The sequence below is a fragment of the Leucoraja erinacea genome, chromosome 13 (genome assembly GCF_028641065.1).
Source record: "Leucoraja erinacea ecotype New England chromosome 13, Leri_hhj_1, whole genome shotgun sequence".
NCBI lineage: Eukaryota > Metazoa > Chordata > Chondrichthyes > Rajiformes > Rajidae > Leucoraja > Leucoraja erinaceus.
Window position 1 is genome coordinate 47,451,599 of NC_073389.1, and position 24,657 is coordinate 47,476,255.

General features: G+C 44.0%; 1 protein-coding gene across 19 annotated transcripts in view; it reads right to left on the reverse strand.

Moving 5' to 3' along the window:
• The window catches only part of erg (ETS transcription factor ERG), a 211,580-nt gene that overhangs the window by 14,021 nt on the left and 172,902 nt on the right, over positions 1-24,657 (reverse strand). For 10 of the 19 annotated variants that reach the window (XM_055645153.1, XM_055645151.1, XM_055645150.1 and 7 more), the window contains 4 exons: positions 14,746-14,897; positions 12,182-12,385; positions 8,744-8,800; positions 832-912 (listed from right to left, as the gene is read on the reverse strand). In XM_055645153.1, coding sequence (XP_055501128.1) covers positions 832-912; positions 8,744-8,800; positions 12,182-12,385; positions 14,746-14,897 — 494 coding nt within the window. The remainder of the gene's footprint in view (positions 1-831; positions 913-8,743; positions 8,801-12,181; positions 12,386-14,745; positions 14,898-24,657) is intronic. The other 9 variants (XM_055645160.1, XM_055645159.1, XM_055645156.1 and 6 more) reach the window with 3 other exon arrangements.

Here is a 24,657-nt window from a genome sequence, read left to right on the forward strand (position 1 = left end):
AGAAGCTGCAGCAAGAGTGGCAGAAGAAAGAGTGTACCGTTGGAGATTCATGCCGTCTTTGTAGATAGGAAAAATATTCATTTGGCCGCAACGAGAGACACTTACGTTACCAGTTGATAATTAGTCAGGCCCATTAGTAGGTGACAGATAAAATCTGGAAACATCCTTAAAATGGAATATGACTACACAACACCACACACTCGATTGAACTTCCAGATCTATGCGGATTACAATATCACTTTGTAGACTGATGAAGAAAAACTGTAATAGCAAGGATTATAAAGTCTTGCATTTGCCACTTGTTAATAAATATCAGAACAATGTACATTCTTTTGCCATCCTCCTCTGTAACAGGTACCATACTCAATAGGAGGGGCATGGAAAAGTTGTGCCTCACCATTTGCTGTCCATCCAATTTTGTAAACCTCATTGTCCATGCGCAACATGGAATATTCTTCCCTCATGTCACAAAATACTTCAACTCACCTCTTCTCCACATCTCTAGACCCTCTGTAGCTACATCTCTAGACTCTCTGTAGCTACATCTCTGGACCCTCTGATATCTAGACATAACCTATATGCCCTGATCCGAATCTTGTCGATCCAAACTTTGATACTGCGACCTAATTTTGAAAGGCTTATTTTATAGGGAAGGGGATAGACAAGAAAGGGTCTGGCTAAGACCTGAACATCTTGTGCTTTGGACAATGCTAATTTCACCCACAGTGGTTCACTGTATGTAGTGGGATGTAGGGTGCGAGGGGGGTTGGGGGGGTGGGGGGGGCGGGGGATAGAAAGTTTGTGGATGACAGCTCAGCTTTAATATATTACCTGTGTTTCTGGCGTGCATCAGACGCGGTGAGTTTTGCAAGGCTTTATCGACATCATCTGAGGTCAAATGAGGAAGTGGTGCTGCAAAATAGGAAATGATTCGATTCAAAAGTCACCAAAACGTTATCCTATTGAAAAGTGACAGTTACACAGGAAGACGTTTGTGCCAACTATGGATTTATTTATTTTTTAAATTGAAGTATTTATTTACTGTGAGTTGGAGATGGGAGGGGGGGAGGGGGGAACCATCCACTGTTTAGCAAGCAAGGTCAATGTACTCAGAAAACAGAGACTGTTTAAAGAGTGGAGGGGAAAGAAACCAACAACAGCTTCTCCCAATAAAGGCAGGATAAGTTCTGCAGAACACCAGATTATAGTGATGTAGTTATCTAGGCAGGTAAAGTGCGAGGCTGAGATCACCAAGGGTGATTAGCAGGGACATCACCTGATTATCTCCATTCTGGCTGGCTTGGTATTGTCACTAAATGCAGCATTGAAAATATTTGCTCTGGCCTGCAAATGAATTGGCTGAATAAAGACTTCCAGCCATCCTGCAGCTTAGGCATTAAAGCTCGATCTCCAATACTGCCAATGACCAATGCACTATTTTGCAAACCTCTAATTCTGTGAATCCGTGGAATCTGAATGAGATCGTAACACCGGTTATCACCTGTTGGATGGGTATTATCAGCTCTCATTAATTATAATGTGTCGGAAGGAACTGCAGATGCTGGTTTACACCGAAGGTCTGAAGAAGGGTCTCGACCCGAAACGTCACCCATTCCTTCTATCCAGAGATGCTGCCTGTCCTGCTGTGTTACTCCAGCAATCTGTGTCTATCTCATTTATTATAAGCTGGGATAAGCAGCTGAAGAGCCAAGATTCACCGATCAATTATTCACCACCAGTACTGAGAAGAGTAAAAGGCATGACGCTGGTGAACCAGTAGTAGTGTTAAGGTTTTATGACGGTTGTAATGTCTAAAGTTTTCAGGTAGAAAGGGAAAATAGTGTTCACAGGTTTCAAGTCATGGAAAAGAACGAGTTCAAATAAATTGAGATGGTGCATCGTGTATTGATTTCAAGGGGGTGGGGGAAGAAGGGAATATATAATATGCAGATGCTATAAATCCAAAATGAAACAGAAAATACTCTGGGAATACTCAACAGGTTAGGCAGCATCTGTGGAGAGAGAAAATTCTGATCTTTCATTAGAAATGGTCATCGTGAGGTGTTAGACAGAGCTGTCAAGTAGCATTTGCCTATTGATAACCTGCTCAACAGTTAATAGTTTGGGTTTCACCAGGACTACTCATCTCCAGATCTCATCACATTCACAACTTTGGTCCAAATGTGGACCAGAGAGTGGCATTTCAGAGGGCTGAGGGGGAGGGGTTGCCTCTGACATTATGGCTGCAGACTGATCGGGATATCAAGAAGTTCCAGTAAAACTGAACGATAAACTCAGGGTGACCATGGTCACAGAGGACCAGTCTGCAAGCAACACCTGCGCAGGTTCATATTGGGATGCAGAGGACTAAGTCATCAAGGGCCCATTCACTGATACAGATAGAATGGGCTTTAGAATAAATATCTGCAAAGCAAAGCTCCTCCAGCAACTTGCACTTGCTCCATAATGATGTCCTCCAATGATCAAAATCCATGACAAGATGGATGGAAATGTGGGCCACGTCCCATTATCTCAAGAGCCAACTCTCATTGATGGCAGACATGAATACTCAAAGTCCGTGTGCCAGGACAGCCTTGGCTGTCTAAGGAAAAGAGTGCTTGAGGATGAAGACGTCAAAGCTGGCACAAAGTTTATGGGCGGGCCACAGAGCAGCTCTCCTGTACAATAGTGAAACATGGACAACCTGGTGGAGCAGCGGTGGTGGACATCAACAACATCACCTGGTTATGCCGACACCTGCAACTCTAACCCAGTGCCGCCACCAGGACGACGGGCCTTTATGCCAAGAGAAGACTACATTTTTAAGAAACTTGAAGGATGCAAGATGTAATCTACTAGATGTATGTATAGTTATGCCCCTGTCCCACTTAGGAAACCGGAACGGAAACCTCTGGACACTTTGCGCCCCACCCAAGGTTTCCGTGCGGTTCCCTGAGGTTGCAGGTGGTTGCCGGAGGTTGCAGGTAGTGGCAGCAGGTAGGGAGACTGACAAACCTTTGGGAACCTCAGGGAACCGCACAGAAACCTTGGGTAGGGCACAAAGTCTCCAGAGGTTTCCGTTCAGGTTTCCTAAGTGGGACAGGGACATTAGATTTTTTACTAAATTGCATGCATAAAGGGCACTTCACTATACCTAGGTACATGTGACAATCAGTTACCATTGAGGCATTCATTGACTGAAGAGGATAAAAAAAACCCTCTCTTTCAGACCTAAATCCCCAGCGTTACACTCAGCTGCCTCTGCTGAGCAAGATTGGTTGATTGATTAATATGTGATTGAATGATTGATTTGATTGATTGATGTGTGATTGAATTATATGTGATTAATTGATTGATAGATGATTGATAAATTTGATTGATCGATCAGTCGATCCTTTGATCTGGGGTTGATTGATCGGTCGATTGAGTGAGTGTGATCGATTGATCGATTGATCGATTGATCGATCGATCGATTGATCGATCGATTGATTGATTGATTGATTGATTGATTGATTGATTGATTGATTGATTGATGGATGGATGAGTGGGTGGATTGAATGATTAATTAATTCTTTATTGCGTGATAGGCGATGTCCAAGAGGAATATTCAGTTCCAATCTCTACCCTCGAATGAGGGATTACCAACTGGGCAAAGAAATAGATTCAAAGACGTTCTCAAAGTTTTCTTGAAGAATTGTAAGATTCTCAGTGAGTTGTGGGAATCACTGGTCTGTGACCAATTCAAATGGAGAAAGAGCACCTGGAGTTACATTGCCAACCTTGAGTCCACTTGTTGGGAGCATGTAAACGCACAAGAGTGAATGGTGGAAGGAACCGAGCATCTCCCAACTACTCACCCACCATCCAAAGCCTCCAGTGCCACCTGAGCTAGAGATTCGAGTGCCAATTCAACCTCATCAATATCTCAAAGTCCACAGAACCAGAGTGGAAGCAAATTATTGTCACTCCCAAGGACTGTTTAAGAGCAAAATTATAACTCAAAATTGCAATCAAGGGATAGACTTCATTTCTGCAGCCAAACTCTGCTCAAAGCAAAATGATTGTAATTTGTGGGGATCGATCATCAAGGTCCAGGACATTGTGGCAAGAGTTTTTCAAGTGTTCTTCAAAGATTGAATTCCAGAAGGAGCTGGAGGCTCATTTCCATCAAGCAGATGCGAGGCTACTGAGATCGGGCCTGAATACCAAATTGGGCTGCAAGCCAAAATCAGGGACAAACTGTGGCAATTTTTGTATCTTTACTAGATGAGCTCAATGCTCCACTCCCATTTCAACTGAGGCACATCCCTCCATCCCCAACTGGCTCTGTCCCATACATCTCCATGGCAAGATTCAAATCTGCTTGTATACAGGTGAACCCTCGGAAAGCAGCCGGCATGGATGGAATCCCTGGACAATCTACTGGCCATAGTCACCATTGACATCTTCAACCTCGTCCATCATTCCACTCCAGAAGAAATGTAAAGAGCCCTATCTCAATGAGTACCAAACAGTAGTTCCAACAATTGACGATATTGAAGTGTTTTGAAAGATTAATAATGGCCCAGACTCATCCCAAGTCTCCCGGACTATCCAGGCCCCTCGCATCTTGCATACAGGAAAAATAGGTCTATGCTGGACGCCATATCTCTTGCACAACATTCCACTCCGGATTACCCCGACAAAAAATACACCTATGTCAGGATACTAGTTATCAACTACATCTCAACCTTCAAAACCATATAAAATCATCTCTAAATCCTGGACATTGGCCTTGGAGTTTCCTTCTGTAACTGGCCTCTATTCTTCCTTACAAGAAGGCCTCAGGGCGTTAGAATTGGTCATTACAGGGATATGGATCAAATGCAGGAAAATGGGACTGGATTACATGGGCACCTTGGTTGCAATGGACAGGTTGAGCCGAAGGGCTTGTTTTTCATCCTTGATGACCATAACTCCATGACACTGAACCTCAACACTGGCGCTCCTCAGGGTCGTGTGCTCAGCTCCCTGTACAGCCATGGCTGTGTGGACAAACACTGCACCAGCTCAGTCCACCTGAACCTACCTGACCTCCTGGTTGTTACACACTTTAATTCTCCTTCCCATTCCCACTCAGGCCTTTCTGCCCTAGGTCTCCTCTATTGACAGGGTGAGGCTAACCGCAGATTGGAGGAACAGCATCTCATATTTTTCGTTTGGGCAGCTTTCAGCGCAGTGGTATGAAATATTGATTTCTCTCACTTCAAGTAACCCTGGCATTCACTCTCTCTCTATCACTCCCCCACGCAAGTCACACTAGCTCCTCATTTTCACCCAACAAACAGCTAACAATGGCCTGTTTCCTTTCTCATCGTTACTTTTTTGCATATCTTGTCTTCATTGTTCTTTATCTCCCTACTTCATCATCTATACCTCTCATCTCCCTTATCCCTAACCAGTCTGGAAAAGGGGTCTCGACCCGAAACGTCACCCATTCCTTCTCTCCAGAGATGCTGCCTGTCCCGCTGAGTTGCTCCAGCTTTTTGTGTCTATCTTCAATCTTTACATTTACTGCTCTCGGACGGGTCAATAATAATGGTGAGATGGACGATAAGAATGCGTCCGTGAGCTTTGTGTCGGTATCAGATCAGCAACCTAGCACTTAACCTCAGCAGGACAAAAGAGTTAGTTGTTGACCTAAGGAAGGGAAGGGGGGGGGGTCATGAGAAAGGGAAGGGGAGGGTGAACTCAACCCTGTCCTCTTCAATGAAGCAGCTGGAGATGCAGTCGGCATCTTTGAGTCCCTAGGCTTAGCACCAGCAAGCTAACCTGGTCCCATCACAGCGATGCAGTAAGCAAGAAAGTACATCAGTGCATTTTCTTGCCTAGGCATCTGAGAAGATTGGACACATCCACAAGGATTCTCTCAAATTTCTACAGATGCTCTATAAAAAGCATTCCGACAGGGTGCATCTCAGCCAGGTGTGGCGACCTGCAGAGTGGTGAAAGCAGCCATGTCCATCGCAGGCTCATTACTTCATTCCTGTCCGCGTTGTATCAGGAAGGATGGAAATATCATAAGGAATAGGAGGAGAATTTGGCCATTCGGCCAATCAAATCTACCCTGCCATTCAATCATGGCTGATCTATCTCTCCATCCTAACCCCATACTCCTGCCTTCTCCCCATAACCTTTGACACCCGTACTAATCAAAAATCTATCTATCTCCACCTTAAAAATGTCCACTGACTTGGCCTCCACAGCCTTCTGGGGCAAAGAATTCCACAGATTCACCACCCTACGACAAAATTAATTTCTCCTCATCTCCTTCCTAAAAGAACGTCCTTTAATTCAGAGGCTATGACCTCTAGTCCTAGACTCTCCCACTAGTGGAAACATCCTCTCCACACCCACTCTATCCAAGCCATTCCCTCATCTCTCTTATACCTTCTGCGAGAAGATACAGGAGCTTCAAAGCCCAGACACCCAGACTTAAGAAGATAGACACAAAAAGCTGGAGTACTCAGCAGGGACAGGCAGCATTTCTAGAGAGAAAGAACTGGTAACGAGGAAGGGTCTCGACCCGAATCGTCACCCAGGGATACAGCCTGGCCCGCTGAGCTACTCCAGCTTTTTGTGTCTATCTTCAGTTTAAACCAGCATCTGCAAATCCTTTCTAAACAAGCTGTTACTCCAGCATTTTGTATCTATCTTAAGTATAGCTTCTTCCCCACAGCTACAGGATTAGTCTCCTGAAACAACCACCTATTTTGTACCCACTTCTCGAATGAGCTGTTGCCAACTTTTAATCCACTGCATCCAGTTATTTTGTTATTGCATTTGATTATTTTATATATTTTTGCACTGCTTCAGATTACACTAAAATCTTTGCACAATTTTGAAGTTTTGCACAAATATTTATTGTGGTATTTATCATCATTGTTTATTCTGTGAGCTTCATATGAACATGGAATCTCATTGCACCCTGATGCACATGACAATAAGATAATCTGAATCTAAATCTAAATATGAATCTGGATCTGATCTGAATCAGAATCTGAATCGGATGTCTTCTATGTCTATCTATGTTTGGCCTGTACTTGTTGGGGTTAGGAGGGAGAGATAGATCAGCCATGATAGATTAGCGGAGTAGACTTGATGGGCCAAATGGCCTAATTCTGCTCCTATCACATGACCTTATGGCCTGTTGATCTGTTAGTGTCTTCATCAGAGCCTTCTAATGAATGATCTGATGAAAGGTAATCAAACCAAACATTAACGTACTCTTTCCCCACCACTGCTGCCTGGCATGCTGAGTATTTCCAGCAATTGCTGCTTTATATTTGAAAGAGGACTAAGCTACTTGTGGGCGTAACAGAAGCCAATTGACAAAACAACAATATCGGTGAACTCTCGTGCCCAGAAAGCAGTGTATAAATTGAAAGAAGTCATGTTTATTCTGAATGGTTTGCCCATTTCTGATCTGTGAGAGCCAGGAATATACAACAGGAGTAAACTGGAGAAGATCCATAAGACTGAGCAATATCAATAGAGGTTTGGGACCTTAGGAAAGACTGGAGGATCACGGCCCCTGAAATATTGAAAGGATATTACAAGTATAGGTGTCTATATGATCAAAGTGAAGGAGGATTTATTTAGGACAGATTTAGTTTAGTTTAGTTATTTTAGTTTAAAGATACAGAGCGGAAACAGGCCCTTCGGCCCACCAAGTCTGCGCCGACCAGCGATCCCCGTACATTCGCACTATCCTCCAGACTAGGAACAATTTATGATTTTGCCGAAGCCAAATTAACCTACAAACCTGTACGTTTTTGGAGGATGGGAGGAAACCCGGGTCTCTGGCACTGTAAGGCAGCAACTCTATGCTGCGCCACCATGCCACCCCTCTATATATTTTTATTTCTCCCTCCCTCTACCTCCTTCCAGATGTGAGTAAGCTGATTCATTCAACAAGTTTAAAGTCTGTGGACAAGATGTTGGTACCAAAACGATGGAATCATGCAAGCAACATTTGGATGCAATTGATGAGAGGATGCTTTCTGCTTGGATAAGTCCGGATGAAGGTTGACTCTTGGTTTTAATTATGCTTTTAGAGATACAGCACGGAAACAAGCCCTTGTGGCCCACCGAGTCTGCGCCGACCAGCAATCCCCGTGCACTAACACTATCTATAAACACACTCCAGGGACAATTTACTACTATACCAAGCCAATTAGCCTACAAACCTGTACATCTTTGGAGTGTGGGAGGAAACCCGAGCCCCTGGAGAAAACCCATGCAGATCACGGGGAGAACGTGCAAACTCCGAACAGACAGCACCCGTAGTCAGGTTCGAACTCGTGCCTCTGGCGCCCAAAGGCAGCAACTCTACCGCTGTGCCATCATGCCGTCGACTCTTGGTATGAGGGATTGCAATGGCACCATGATTCCAAGTCACTTCCCCATCCATGACACAGCTACATCGACCATTTTAGCGAGCTCAAAGTTAACCAGAAAGCGGACTTTGGTATCATTCAAGTGAGTTGTTGGCGGTTCGAAAAGCGAATGAAAGAGATGAATTTCAGATTGACTTACATTACTGGCAGAATGGGAGAGAAGAAGGAAGGGAATGGCTGGTGGGCGAGGGTGTTATTGGGGTAAATAAACAGGCTAGCACTAGCCCTCCAACGTGCTATGGAGCTGGGAGATTGACTTTTGCTCCTCATGGCTCCCCATCAAGCTGTATATGAAAAAGACTCACCTTTTCGGTGATGGCTATTTCCTTGGCCACAGGCAGGAGAGGAAAACCTGAGGAACACTTGAAAATGCATTGCTAAATTAGTCACCATTTGATGACCGCTTAAATAAAAATCACAAAGCACAACAGTTTCTGATCAAAGGTCATAGACCTGAAACATTAATTCAGTTTCTGTAGACACAAGGAACTGCAGATACGGGAATCTTGAGCAAAACACAAAACCAATTGGGAGTAACTCAGCGGGTCAGGCGGCATCTGTGGAGGGAATGGGCAGGTGGCGTGTCGGGACACTTCTTCAGACTCTGAACAAGGATCCTGACCTGAAACGTCACTTGTCCATCCCCTCCACAGATTCCTCCTGACTTTTCTGAGCTACTCCATCGCTTTGTGTTTAACTCTGTTTCTGTCTCCACAGATGCTGACTGACCTGCTGAATATTTCCAGCATTCTCTATATTTAAAACAGTTTTGACCTCAGGTTTTCCTGTCGTGGATATGGCTTAGTGATAGAAAGAGTGAAAATATTTGATTTCAGCTCTAATAGAGTCAAGAGGAGCAGGGTTTATCCCTAGTTACAGAGCCTGGCAGCAGATGCCTCATCCTCCACCAACGTTGCCCCTCATTGCACTCGAATAACCATAACGGTAAATAGTTTCAAGGTGATCTATTTGCAATGGCTTCAGCATTTCTTGAGCCACAACATGGCCAGTAGCCCCCTCAACCTAGTGCAGTGAGGCCTCAGGCCAAAATTTTGCAGGGCCTTCAAATTCGGGTCTGTCTGTCGGTGGTTTTACGAGAAAATAAACCATAATTACCCAGTACCTTAGCATTAGGCTTAAAATCATTTGTAATTAAGTTTGAATGGAATCATTTCTTTAGACATAAAAATCAGCAACTTTCACATTTATCTTAATTCTCCTAACCCTTTTCCTCTGATTGTCAGTGTTTGCATTTAACTTATAGTGATTCCTCTTTCAGTGAGAAGACAGCACAATACCAGGTGAGCAATTCAGTTAAAGATCTCGCTCCAGCACCAAAATGTTCCAACAGGGGCAGCTTGGCATCATTGTTCCGGTTGGCGTTATGCCAATACTAAGATGGCTGAAATGTGTCTGTAAATGGGCATCAATGCCATAGCTGGTACTGTGCCCCCCTCTCCGCTCTTTACATTGCCATTCCATAGCACCCTCAACCCTTGACTACGCAAGTAAGTTGCAAGAAGAGGCTTCTTCCTCATCAGCAAGTCACTGATCACATCATTATGCAATGATTTGGGAACTGCACCTGATTGCTTTAGTTGAGTTCAATTTAGAGAGACAGCGTGGAAACAGGCCCTTTGGCCCACAGAGTCCATGCTGACCAGTGTTCCCCACACACTAACGCTTTCCTACACACACTAACGGACAAATTACAATTTTACCAAGCCAAATAACCTACAAACCAGTACTTCTTTGGAGTGTGGGAGAAACCCTAACTACTTTAAAACAAATAAAATTATGCCCACTGGTCACAAAGTGCTCCCCCACTGGCATTTTAGTCACTTGCTCTACCTTGTTCCCGAAGAGGGGCCCAGTGTCGCCGCATTTCTAGCAGGGCTATGAAGGAATATTTCTCGGACACATTTAACAAATCTCATTCTATCATCCCATCATGAATTTATGGAATTCCCTGCCACAGAGGGCAGTGGAGGCCAAGTCACTGGATGGATTTAAGAGAGAGTTAGATAGAGCTCTAGGCCCTAGTGGAGTCAAGGGATATGGGGAGAAGGCAGGCACAGGTTATTGATAGGGGACAATCAGCCATGATCACAAAGATTGGCGGTGCTGGCTCGAAGGGCCGAATGGCCTCCTCCTGCACCTATTTTCCATATTTCTATTTTTCTATGTTTCTATCCCAAATGCTTTTCACTAAGGGCGATCTCGCCAATATAATGGAAGTTGGAATCACCCACTAATGCCACCCTGTAGAAACAAAGAACTGCAGACGCTGGTTAATACCTTAAAGAACGCAAAGTGCTGGAGTAACTCAGCAGGTCAGGCTGCATCTCTGAAGAACATGGATAGATGGCGTTTTGGGACGAGATCTTTCTTCAGACTGCTGAAACGTCACCTATCCATGTTATCCAGAGATGCACTACCTACACATCCACTCCTCTAATTCACATTAGCTAGTAGTAGATCTATAATGCTGTCCAATCAATGTAATCAGTCACTTCCTATTTCTATAATATCTGCCATGCTATTTCCTGCCTCCAAAATCTTAAAGAATGTCAAGATAGGTTGCCAATAGCTGGAGAGCTCTTCCTAGCAATCAGGTAATAATCCCTTCCTCCAACTCCAGCCCAGCATCACCCATCTCCCCCCTCCACCACCACCTCATCCCCCCTACCCCCTGCACCCTCACCTCCTTTTCCTTATCTGCAGAGCCACACAACTACACATCACAATAGAAATACAGCCCTGCTACACAAATAACATTTTCTCCAAGGGTAATTGGATAACATAGAAGAAAAAAGAGAAGAACAAAAAGAGAGGATGCTCCTGGCCTCCCCGCTCCCACTTTGGAGACCTTTGAACTATCTTTAATTGGACTTATCGGACTTTATCATGCACTAAGTGTCGCACCCTTTATCATTTATCTGTACACTGTGGACGGCTGGATTGAAATCATGTGTAGTCTTTTCTTCGACTGGATAGCACGCAAACTAAACCTTTTCACTCTACCTCGGTGCACATGACAACAATAATAATAATAATAATCCACCGAGAACGTGCATGTACATAGAGTTCAATTCAAGTCAGAGACTGGCGTGAAGGAGGAGCTAGGTGCCCAGTGACACAACAGAGGTGACTGGCGTGTATAGATTTCAGGCCATGCTAGTAGAACAGACAAGGAGGACAGAGGCAATGGACAGACACATGGGGTGAGATGAGAAAGGGCAAGAGAAGGCTCGTGCAGAGCATAAACCCTGGGATAGACCGCTGGCCGAATAGTCGCTTACTGTGCTGTACATTCCTTGCAAGTTAAAGCAGAATCTTCTGCCTGACTGAATGAGTCAACTCCGAATCCCAACAGGAGGCATTGGAACAGTATCCCAGTCTGAGTTGCAACAGCAGAGGAGGTATCTAATATGGGGTAAGGCCAATGGGTTGCTCCAAGGAATTATTCAAAGGAATTATTTGTATTCAAATATCATAGCATCTTATTGAAATGTTATAACCACACCTTAATAAGTGCATTACAACACATTTTAGATTGACTTTACAACTAGTAAATTGTAAAGCAGTGCTGATGTGCCAGGCACATTGCCGCAATGCAACATATAGGATGGGACAGGTTTTACTTTGTGTGGTAGTTTAAGCATGTGAGAGAAAATAAACTTGGACTTGCACAAAGGCAAGGTTAAGCCCAAACAGACTTGAAGGACACTGAACGTTCTTACTCTCTCTGAGGTACTGCAGGTGTGAGAGGAGGATGTCCGCATTGTAGCTTGGGGTGAGGCGCAGAAAATCCTCCTTGGTCATTTTGCAGAGCTCCTTGCCTTCCACGTTCTGAAAGAGCGGCACATCCACATCGATCAAGCCGTACTCCTTCACTGCCCACTCCAGCCACTGCTTCACGTGATCTGTGGACCACAGTGTGGGATCTGCATGTGAGGGAGGGAGCCGAGCGGGGGGGGGTGGGGGGGGGGGGGGGGGGGGGGGGGGGGAGGGGAGGGGAGAATGGTGGATAAAACCAAAAGCACAAACATTAACATTGTAAACCAATGACGGACGTTGCCCTCCGCAATGTCATAAGTTCATACCGAAGAGAGACACAAAATGTTGGAGTAACTCAGCGGGACAGGTAGCATCTCTGGAGAGAAGGAATGGGTGACCCGAAACGTCACCAATTCCTTCTCTCCAGAGATGCCGCCTGTCCTGCTGAGTTACTCCAGCTTTTTGTGTCTATCTTTAGTTTAAACCAGCATCTGCAGTTCCTTCCTACTCAAGTTCATAAGTAATTGAATCAGAATTGGCTCATTTGGTTCATCAAGTCTACTCCGCCATTCAATCATGGCTGATCTATCTTTCCTTCTCAACCCCATTCTCCCTGTAACCTTTGATACCCTCACTAATCAAGAACCTGCCAATCTCCACTTTAAGAATGCCCAATGGCTTGACCTCCACAGCCGTCTGTGGGAATGAATTCCAGAGATTCACCACCCTCTGACTAAATAAATTCCTCCTCGTCTCCTATCTAAAGGATGGTAGGTGTTCAATTGCCATGGGTTTCTTCCAGGATTCTCTACATCCTATTAGTCCATAAATGTATATCCTGCCACTCATTATATTGACTTGAAAACTGAACAAATTAAAGATAAGCAACTCTACCAGTGTCCATATTAAAGTGTTTATTAATTGCATGTGGTATGACTTCACAATTACTTTACAACTGATGAAATTAACTGTGTTACTAATAACCCCAGCAGTCATTTTAAGTCTTGATGGAAAAAAAGACAAATCAGCAAGGTTTGTGTGGAAATGGCACTATTTACCGCGATAGCTTGTTCCCAAAATGCTTTCCACCCAATGAACTATTGTTAAAGGATAGGCACTCTAATGATGCAGAAAATGCCACAGGGATCTTTTGCAGAGCCAGCTTCCATAATCAATTGTGAAATACAGATCAGATCATTTGTTTTCTTCAAATTTGAGGGATTAATATTGTCCAGGACGGGTCGGGGGGAGTTCCCCTCGCCACGGGTACCATGTAATCCCGTGCTACCTGCTCCATGGTCGGATAGTCGGTGACTAAACTGTTTCCCCCACCTGGTTTGCCAGGTGAGGAGGGGGCTGTGGACCCCCAGCAGGACCAAATACAAGACCTGTCATAGGGCGGATGAACTCCTGGCGAGCCAACAGCCATCCACACTTCAGTAGAAGTTGCGATCATTGTCGTACATAGCATTGTAAGGCATTGTGCCCATTGATCTTTTCAATGATGATGATGATGATGATGAGGACACCAAAGGTAATTCCCCTGGTTGCCCTTGTAGAGCTCTACAGGTGGCTTGTACTCAGTTAAGTGAACGGGTGGGTGATTTTGGTTCAATGGTTATTTCAAAGAACAGTACCTCAAAAAATGCCACGCTCGGTGGAGTTTCAGGTTGTTCAAATATCTGGAATGGTATTCAAATCCATTTCTTTTTTGTTTCAGAGGCAGTAACATCATAAACGAGGCTAAAGCTCCATTAGCAAGAGCAGCACATTGCCCAACCTTAATTTCTCTTGAAAAGAGAGTCTTGCTGGTCCTTTTCAGAGGGTGTTTTAAGAGTCAACCACTTTGATCTGAATACTTTTTTGGGTCAGGCCTGAAAAGGATTTCATCGCCTCAAAAATGTTAGTGAAGCAGGTAGCTTTAAACAATTATCCAATGGTTGTGTTGTCATTGAGTGCATTAGCTTAAATTCGGGATTGTTCACTGAATTTAAATTCCACAACTGCCCTCGTGGAGACATGAACTCAGAATGCTAGTCAACGACTCTAGAATATCGGCCTAGTAAAATAACCAAAGCATCACCGCCATACCGCAAAGCCTAAGAAAGTTCCAACATGAAGCAAAGTGCTGGGGTAACTCAGCAGGTCAGGCAGCATCAGCGGAGAACATGGGTGGGTGGCTTTTCGGGTTGGGACCCTTCTTCAGGCCGAAGATGGGTCTTGAGCCGGACCATCATCCATCCGTGTTCTCCAGAGATGCTGCCTGACCTGCCTGAGTCACTCCAGCGCTTTGTGGCCTTCTGTATATTAACCAACATTTGCAGTTCCATGTTTCTACACAGAAAGTCCCATCTGTTTTGCATTCTGTTTGCAAACACCCAGTTTTGTCACGCTTGAGGTGTTTTTTTCTCTGGTTTTGACCCATGCCGGGGTGTGCGTCCATGTGTGCGTGTGTACGGCTTTTTGAGGCCATCTGTTGGGCTTGTTCACAGACACATGCTTAAAAATGATCCCTCGCTGTAATTACCTGCTGGTACAATCACTCTCCGCTCATTAGTGGTCATGTTGGGAGGTGGTACGTGCTTCTCCTCCATGTAGTTGCTGTAGCTCATAGGAACACTCTCCGAGCTGTTGACCATCTTGCCCGCTTTGGCTATACTGCAGTGTTCTGGTGAGTTTCTGCACAAACAACAAAAAAATAGGTTGCGCAAAAAAAAAAAATCAATGGTATATTTACGAGTGGAATGCAGGTGCTCTGTGGCTGGGGCACCGGGGGTGGCAGGGAGAATGAGGGAGCCTGGCGATGCATTCGAACGCACAGCCATTCCTTAGCTCACACACACACACACTCACACTTAGCATTGGAGGGAATGAATGTTTTATTATGTAGCATGTATTTCACGTCCTTCTAAAACAACAGATGCATTACATAAAACTCTGTGTAGGGGGTTCTTTTGGCGGAACAAAATGTTAGTGATTTGGGGTCTCCAAGGAGCATTAAACCATTTAACGAGACTACTTTTAGCAAAGGGAACTTGAGATGCAGAGATCAAGTTCTGGTCAGCGAAACAAGGACTCGGAGGCTGGAAGGGAATGGCTTGCTAAACATGAATCAACTTGAAACCACATATCAAAGCATGACATATTTAATAGTAACTGTATGGATCTTTTTATCCTTTTTAGTCAGGTCTAACTTTAACTAACACCTTCTCCTTCCAACCCACTGCCCTGCACAATGGGATATCCAAGCTGTTAACTTATTAGCAGGGCAGCATGCCTTTATACAGATCAAGTACCCCATTCCATTTTAACATCTTGAGCTCAATAGTAGATCTTCACTGGAGTCAAGACAATTTCTGGCAATGTTGTTCAGCTCCTGTTTGCCGATGCTCTATATTGATGCTGGATTTTCAATGCCATGCTAGTTTGATGGGGACCTCATTGAAACTTACTGAATAGTGAAAGCCCTGGATAGGATGGGTGTGGAGAGGATGGTTCCACTATCGGGAGAGTCTATGACCAGAGGCCATAGCCTCAGAATTAAAGGATGCACCTTGGGCAAGGAGATGAGGAGGAATTTCTTTAATCAAAAGGTGGTGAATCTGTGGAATTCTTTGCCACAGAGGAGTGTGGAGGCTATGGAGGCCAAGTGAATGGATATTTTTAAGGTGGAGATTGACAGATTTTGATTAGTACGGGTGTCAGGGGTTATGAGGAGAAGGCAGGAGAATGGGGTTGAGAAGAAAAGATAGATCAGCCATGGTTAAATGGTGGAGTAGACTTGATGGGCCGAACAGCCTAATTCTGCTCCTGTAATTTATGAATTTATGAAAATTCCCAGAAAAGCTAGGTAGAAATAAGCACAAAGATTCAGAACAGGGCAAGGAAATGAATAAATGTTCTGTTTGACTTCTTTCAGGGACTGGGAATAAGACTGACAGGAGTTGTATCCAACTGTGGCCTCTTGTCATTCTGGTAAATACGTTTGTATCATCCTGCCTGGTTCAGCCAGGGTTTGACTCTGCAAATTTACATTGGGGTCCAGGAATGAAAGTGGCCCCCAACACCTGCCCTGACAAGGGAACCAAAGTTGAGATCAGAGCTCAGGACTTGGGGGCTGAACATTCTCCATCAGTAGAGGGCATAGCTCTAAGGTGAGAGGTGGAAAGTTTAATAGAGACGTACATGGCAATTGTTTTTACACAGAGAGTAGTGGTGGTAAAATGCGCCCAACCTTACTGAAGTAACTGCTTATTCTTCCACTCTCTTCCCCACGCCAAAGTGCCCTTTATGCACATGTGACACATTGGGTAAGAACCATCATTAAACCAGTTACAAGGTACACCTAAACTCAATTCCACTCTTGCTCAATGCCCATGCAATTGTCCCTTCCTACAGAGGTCAAATTATGGCAAATGATGGTAAAGACAGAAGTCACTTTCATCTTCATTTATTGAAGGGTTCTTTTATTTTAGTTTACAGTTCTAGGGATACAGCCACGAAAAGAGGCCCTTTGGCCCACCAAGTCTGCGTCGACCAGCGATCTCCACACATTAACACAGTAGGGATAACCAGTACATCTTTGGAGTGTGGGAAGAAACCGAGGATCTCAGAGAAAACACACACAGGTCACGGGGAGAACGTACAAACTCCGTGCAGACAGCACCCATGGTCAGGATCAAACCCTGAAAGGCAGCAACTCTATCGCTGTGCCACCCCAGTTCTGATACTAATCATTCACATTTGAAGACTGTGTAGTCTTATCTCTCGGCAGAAAACAGTGGTGCTTTTCAGTACATTGAAAAAGAGCAGTGGACCACTCAGGAATACGTTTTATTTCTGTAAAAATACCATCTGCCACAAATTCCCCAACAATTTACATGGATGGAGCTTTTAAAAATATATATTTTCTCAAAATCCCTGGGTCAAAATCTTGGCAAACCTTTATTCATTAGGGAAGCACAATCACTGACTTATTTATGGCTGATTTTTTTTTACTGGGATAGGGAAATTATTTTGGCCTTGCCAGAAACAATTTTTTGGATGGATTGAAGGGTACAATACAGAAGACGGGTCCACGGAGTCCATTCCGACCATTGTTTGTTGTATATTTATTCGGCTGACTGGTTAGTACGCGGCAAAAACCTCAATACACGAGACAATCAACTAAACTCAAACTCATTTATTTTTAGTGTTATTGCATTAATGTGCCCTAAATCCTGCAGCAAGTAAAATATGTAATTGTCCCATATGATAGTTAAACACTTTTAGTCATGATTCTTGACTCTTAACTATTGACTTGATATGGGTGGGGCTTAAAGACAGCAGTTCATAAGTTCATAAGTGATAGGAACAGAATTAGGCCATCGGTCCATCAAGTCTGCTCCGCCATTCAATCATGGCTGATCTATCTCTCCCTCCAAACCCCATTCTCCGCCTTCTCCTCATAACCCCTGACACCCATACTAATCAAGAATCTATCTATTTCCGCCTTAAACATATCCATTGACTTGGCCTCCACAGCCTTCTGTTGGTGGGTGATAGGCAGAGATAGGTAACAAGAGATAAAAGGAGCTGATGGAGAGAGAGAAGTGGGGCAAGGGAAGGGTGGTTGTAGATTCAAAGGATGGAAGGTGACAAGTGGAGACACACAAGAGGCTGCAGATGTTGGAATCTGTTAAGTAAGGATGGTGATAAAAGAAAGAGCGATGGGCAGGTAGAACCAGGTGGGAGATGGAATAGTGGACTCAGTAAATTAAATGTGTGAGTGATAAACAGTACATCTTTGGAGTGTGGGAAGAAACCGAGGAACCAAATGAGGAAGGTGAACAAAACTGGGTTCAGGGTTGTGGGGGGCTTATGGTGGGATTGGTGGAAAAAGATAGATAGATCAGAGTGGGAATGGGATGTGAGATTTCAAAAAAATAATTGCTTTGGTTCACAAGTTCACAAGTTATAGGGGTAGAATTAGGTCATTCGGCCTATCGAGTCTACTCCGCTATTCAATCATGGCTGATCTCTGCCTCCTAATCCCATTTTCCTGCCTTCTCCCCATAACTCTTGACACCTGTTCTAATCGAGAATTTGTCTATCTTTGCCTTAAACATATCCACTGACTAGGCCTCCACAGCCCTTAGTGGCAATAAATTCCACAGATTAACTACCCTATGACTAAAGAAGTTCCTCCTCACCTAATTTCTAAACGAGCGCCCTTTAATTCTGAGGCTGTGACCTATGGTCCTAGACTCTCCCACCAGTGGAAACATCCTCTCCACATCCACTCTATCTATGCCTTTCATTATTCTGGAAGTTTCAATGAGGTCCCCCCCACCTCAACCGTCTAAACTCCAGCGTGTAGAGGCCCAGTGCTTTCAAAAGCTCATCTCTTTGATCTTTGCCTTAAATGGAGAGCCGGCTTGTTGAACATGTTACCTCTCCCCAATGAATGTACTCAATATAAACTAAGTAATCTTTAGAAATTGATGTCAACTATGTTATGTAGCAATAGCTATTAAAATGAAGCAATGAATGCTGAAGGTGACTCAAAAGTCTACGATTGTCCTGGAGTTTCTATGACTTCAAGATTAATCCCCTGGGATTTTGTTGCAGGTAATGCTGGAAAAATAACGTAGGGTGTTAACAAAATGTTTTAAATCCATTTCCTTTAAAAAAAAAAGTTTATTAATTAGCTATAAAAATATTGAAAATGATTGGAAAATCGGTTCTGACTGGGTGGTGGTTTGGATGTGAGACGTCTTATCATGCGGCCTCCAAGACGACATCCAACCAGACTAGGTTGGCCATCCAGCATTCACACATGGGGCAGACATCAGTAAACACATCACAGGACGAAATATAGCAAAATCAATAACATTTTTATTTTATGAAACATGGAACAGTACATACAGCAAAGGGACTTGCCTTTCAGCCCTCAATGTTTGTTAACATTATGCCAAATTAAACTGATATCTGCCTGTACATGACACCCCTCTGTTCCTTACACTTCTATGTGCCTATCTACGAGCATCTTAAATGCTATTATCATATCTGCCTCCACCACTACCCCTGGCAATGTGTTCCTGGCACCCACCACTCTCTGTGTTAAAGAAAAACTTGCTTTGTACATCGCCATTAAACTTTCCCCCTCTCATCTGATAGCTATGCCCTCCAGTGTTGGACATTTACACCCTCGGAAAAAGGCTCTAACTGTCTACCTTATCTCTGCCTTTTACATAGGATTTATATATATTTATCTGATAGCAATTTAGATAAACAAAGCAATCTCAAATTGAAAAGTGGCACCGGCTATTATATGTTCATTAGTTCTAGGAGCAGAATTAGGCCATTCGGCCCATCGAGTCTACTCCGCCATTCAATCATGGCTGATCTCTCTTTCCCTCTCAACCCCATTCTCCTGCCTTCTCCCCATAACCCTTGACACCCGTACCAATCAAGAATCTGTCAATCTCTGCCTTAAAAATACCAAATGACTTTGCCCACTTGGCAATGAATTCCACAGATTCACCACCGTCTGGCTAAAGAAATTCCTCTTCACCTCCATTCTGAAGGTACGTCCTTTTATTTATTCTGTTTATTCTGAGGCTTTGCCTAGACTCCGACACCACTGGAAACATCCTTCCCACATCTACTCTACCCAGGCCTTTCACTATTTGTTAAGCCTCAATGAGGTCCCACCTCATTCTTCTAAACTCATGTGAGTAAAAGCCCAGAGTGTATATCTCTTCAAAAGATAAACTGATCCCACAGCAAATGAGGATATGTAGATCTGACCTCACATGTATCATGCAGCCAGATATCAAATTGAAAGCACCTTCTTCAATAAATGAAACGAGTGACACTTAACAATGCCATGGCTGCAACGTAAGTTTGTAAATTCTTAAGATTGGGTCTAATTAGTGATTAATAGTTCAACGGTCCTGTATTCCTCTTAAAAATGGGTCACACTGCTTACGTCAGAGGCACACTGGCTTAAGATGGCTAAACTGCAATCAAGATCACACACATGCTTCAAACATCAGGATGTTACTACTTTTTCGTTCATTTTAGAACATGCAGCAGTAGTGTGGAGCTGGCACATATAAATGAAAGGGAGGAGAATAGGAAGGTGGACAGACCTTCCCTTCTGATGTGTTTAAGAAGGAACTGCAGATGCTGGAAAATCGAAGGTACACAAAAATGCTGGAGAAACTCAGCGGGTGCAGCAGCAATCTATGGAGCGATGGAAATAGGCAACGTTTCGTGCCGAAACGTTGCCTATTTCCTTCGCTCCATAGATTGCTGCTGCACCCGCTGAGTTTCTCCAGCATTTTTGTGTACCTTCCCTTCTGATGTTTGCCTTCACTACCGGCGTAATGAAACAAAAACTGGACAGAATTAACGTATTTTAAAAAAAAATAACCACAGGTGTTTGGTCCTTTGGTATGTGCTTTGGACATTTCGTAACAGCCGACATAAACAAGACCGTCTGGTTGAGACTTTGGATCATTGCAGGGCCACAGCTGAATGGTGCCGCTGAATGCTCAAAGGAACAGGATAGTTAAAATGTGCCCGCTTGTCATTGTGTGCCAAGTGAGTTGCTGGGGAGTCAGAGAGCAGAATAACAACTCACCAAAAAGAATTTGATTTGTTTTCATACAAATGAAGCTTAATCACAAGGCAGGACATGGCTTGACTCACAGTGGGTTAATTCTGTCCAGTTTTTGTTTCATTACGCCGGTAGTGAAGGCAAACATCAGAAGGGAAGGTACACAAAAACGCTGGAGAAACTCAGCGGGTGCAGCAGCATCTATGGAGCGAAGGAAATAGGCAACGTTTTGGCGCAGCAACAGTGGCGCAGCAGTAGAGTTGCGGCCTTACAGCGCCACAGACCCGGGTTCGATCCTGACCACGGGTGCTGCCTGTACGGGGTTTGTACATTCTCCCCGTGGCCATTGGCCGGTGCTCCGGTTCCCTCCCACTATCCAAATTCGTGCTGGTTTGTAGGTTCACTGGCTTTGGTAAAATTGTAAATTGTCCCTAGTGGGTAGGATAGTGTTAGAGAACGGGTGATCGTTGGTCAGTGCAGATTCGGAGGTGCAAAGGGCCTGTTTCTGAGCTGTATCAAAAGCCCAAAGATATGAAATGACCTCTGGTTAAGATGGAGGGAAAGGGCATGGATTGTTGCTGTAATGTACAGAAAAATCCCAAGAGAAAAATGGTACAATCCTTTATTTTTGCTACTCCAGTTTGATATTTAATAATGTAAAACATAAAACTCTTTTACTGGTTTCATAAAATTGCCTCCAGAGTTCACTAAGTCTATAGTGGGATAGACTAGGCTTAGAATTTGCAGTCAGGTCATAAATTACAGCAAATAACTGCACTGACGATAATTATTTGATTTCAGCTAGGTCTATTGCTGTCTTTCTCTCTCTCTTACTTTCCCTCTTTCCGTCTCTCCCTCTCTCCCTCTCTCATTCTCCCCTTCCCCCCTCTCTAACTCTCTCCATTCCTCCCTCTTTCTTGCCCTCCTTCTCCCACCCTCCCTCCCTCTCCATATTGTTCTCTCTCTCTCTCCCTATCTCGATCTCTCTCTCTCTCTCTCTATCTCTATCTGTCTCTCCATCTCTATCTCCATCTCCCTCTATTTCTATCTCTATCTCACCCCCCTTCCCTCCCCCCCTCCACCCCTCTCCATATCACTCTCACTCCAACTCCTCTCACTCTCTCTCTCTCTCTATATATATCTGTCTATCTCTCTATCTCTCTCACTATCTCACTCTCTCTCTCTCTCTCTCTCCCTATCTCTCTCTCTCTCTCTCTCTCTCTCCATCTCCCTCGCCATCTCTATCTCTATCTCTATCTCATAGAAACATAGAAAATACGTGCAGGAGGAGGCCATTTGGCCCTTTGAGCCAGCATCAACATTCATTATGATCATGGCTGATCGTCCACTATCAATAGCCCGTGCCTGCCTTCTCCCCATATCCCTTGATTCCACTAGCCCCTAGAGCTCTATCTAACTCTCTCTTAAATCCATCCAGTGACTTGGCCTCCACTGCCCTCTGTGGTAGGGAATTCCATAAATTCACAACTCTCTGGGTGAAAAAGTTTTTTTCTCACCTCAGTCTTAAATGACCTCACCTTTATTCTAAGAGTGTGGACACTGGTTCTGGAATCACCCCACATTGGGAACATTTTTCCTGCATCTAGCTTGTCCAGTCCTTTAATAATTTTATATTTTTCTATAAGATCCTCCCTCATCCTTCTGAACTCCCGTGAATACAAGCCTAGTCTTTTCAATCTTTCCTCATATAACAGTCCCGCCATCCCAGTGATCAAACTCGTGAACATATGCTGCACTGCCTCTATCACAAGGATGTCCTTCCTCAAATTAGGAGACCAAAACTCCACACAATACTCCAGATGTGGTCTCACCAGAGCCCTATACAACTGCAGATGAACCTCTTTACTCCTATACTGAAATTCTCTTGTTATGAAGGGCAACATTCCATTAGCTTTCTTCACTGCCTGCTGTACCTGCACCCCAACTTTCAGTGACCGGTGTACAAGGACACCCAGGTCTCGCTGTACCTCCCCCTTACCTAACCTAACCCCATTGAGATAATAATCTGCCCCCTTGTTTTTGCCGCCAAAGTGGATAACCTCACATTTATCTATATTATACTGCATCTGCCACGCATCTGCCCACTCACTCAACCTGTCCAGGTCACCCTGCAACCTCCTAACATCCTCACACTGCCACCCAGCTTTGTGTCTACTCTATATATGTCTCTCGCTCTCTCTCTCAGTTGCAAGATTTCTTGACCTCTGTATAGTTACTTGCTCCTGACTTGTATGTCTCTGCACATCTACACCACTTGGAGAAGTCACTGCCTCTTTCCTTGCCAGAGATGCCAAAATGTCATCTTGAGGCCCGTTGGTTTCATAGCCACAGGAATGTTTTGGGTTGGTCCTGATTTGAAAATTTGCCACAAAGTTCCAACAACAGTTGAAAACAGCTGCTAAAACCAATCAAGAATTCACAAAAAAAAAGCTCTGGTTCTAATTTGCCTTGTGTTTGTCTGAAAGCAAAAGAAAAAGAGACCAGAAGCCGGAAATTCTGACGAGAGGTCATGAACTTGAAATGTTAACCCTGTTTCTCTCTTGGCAGCTGCTGCCTGACCCACTGAGCAATCTGTCGTTTCCTGCTTTTGTTTGTAGTTCAGAGTTTAGAGATACAGCGTGGAAACAGGCCCTTTGACCTATCGAGTCCAAACTAACCATCGACCACTGGGAGTATCTTCAGCAGAAGAGCTGTAATAGTTCAAGAGGCACTCAAGATTCAGTTTAGTTTAGTTTAGTGAAAAAAAAATGTGTTTGCATGCTATCCATTCCAAGACTATACATGAATGCAAAGGTACACAAAATTGCTGGAGAAACTCAGCGGGTGCAGCAGCATCTATGGAGCGAAGGAAATAGGCAACGTTTCGGGCCGAAACCCTTCTTCAGACTGATCATCTTTTCATACATGAATACAAATGAGTCATCCACAGTGCACAGGTAAAGGGGACAAAGTTTAGATTTGCAATATATAACACTGAAGTCCAGTAAAGCCCTATTAAAGATAGTTCAAAGGTCTCCAATGAATAGGGAAGAACATTCCAGATTTCAAATCGCCTTAGTATGAAAAAGAGGCATTCTGATTTTATGGTGAAATAATGTGCTATTTATTTCAACTTTTTATGACTGTGATCTAGAAACATTCCCAAGTATTCACATACAAGGAATTTGCCTTGGTGCTCTGCCCGCAAGTGGCAACATGACACACAGTGACAGTTAGGAATTGACACATGAAACATTAAACATTAAACAAGAAGGCATTGAGCATTTTTGTCCGAGGCACTGAGTATAAGAGCTGGGATGTTGCTTTGTAGTTTTACAAGACATTGGTTAGACTGCGCCCAGAGTATTGTGTACAGTTCTAGTCAACACACTCGGGGAAGCAATAGAAAGAATGAAAGGGATTCACCAGGATGTTGGCTGGAATGGAGGGCTCTAGTCGTAAAGAGGGGCTGAATAAACTGAGCTTATTCTCACTGGAATGTACGAGGCTGAGGGCTGACCTTCTGGAGGTTACCAGAATTATGATGGGTGTAGAAAGGATAGAGAGTCATAACCTGTTTTCCAGGGCAGGGACGGGGGTCTAGAACTAGAGGGAACAGTTTCAATGTGAGGGAAGAGGAATTTAAAGGAGATCATCACTGTACATTTTTCACACAAGGGGCAGTGAATATTTTTCACACAAGGGGCAGTGAATATTTGAAATGAGTTGCCAGGAAACGTAGTCGAGGCCGATACGATTGCAATGTTGAAATGGCATTTGGTCAGATACTTGGGTGGGAGAGGAGTGGAGATAAGATCGTGTGGGCAAATGGGA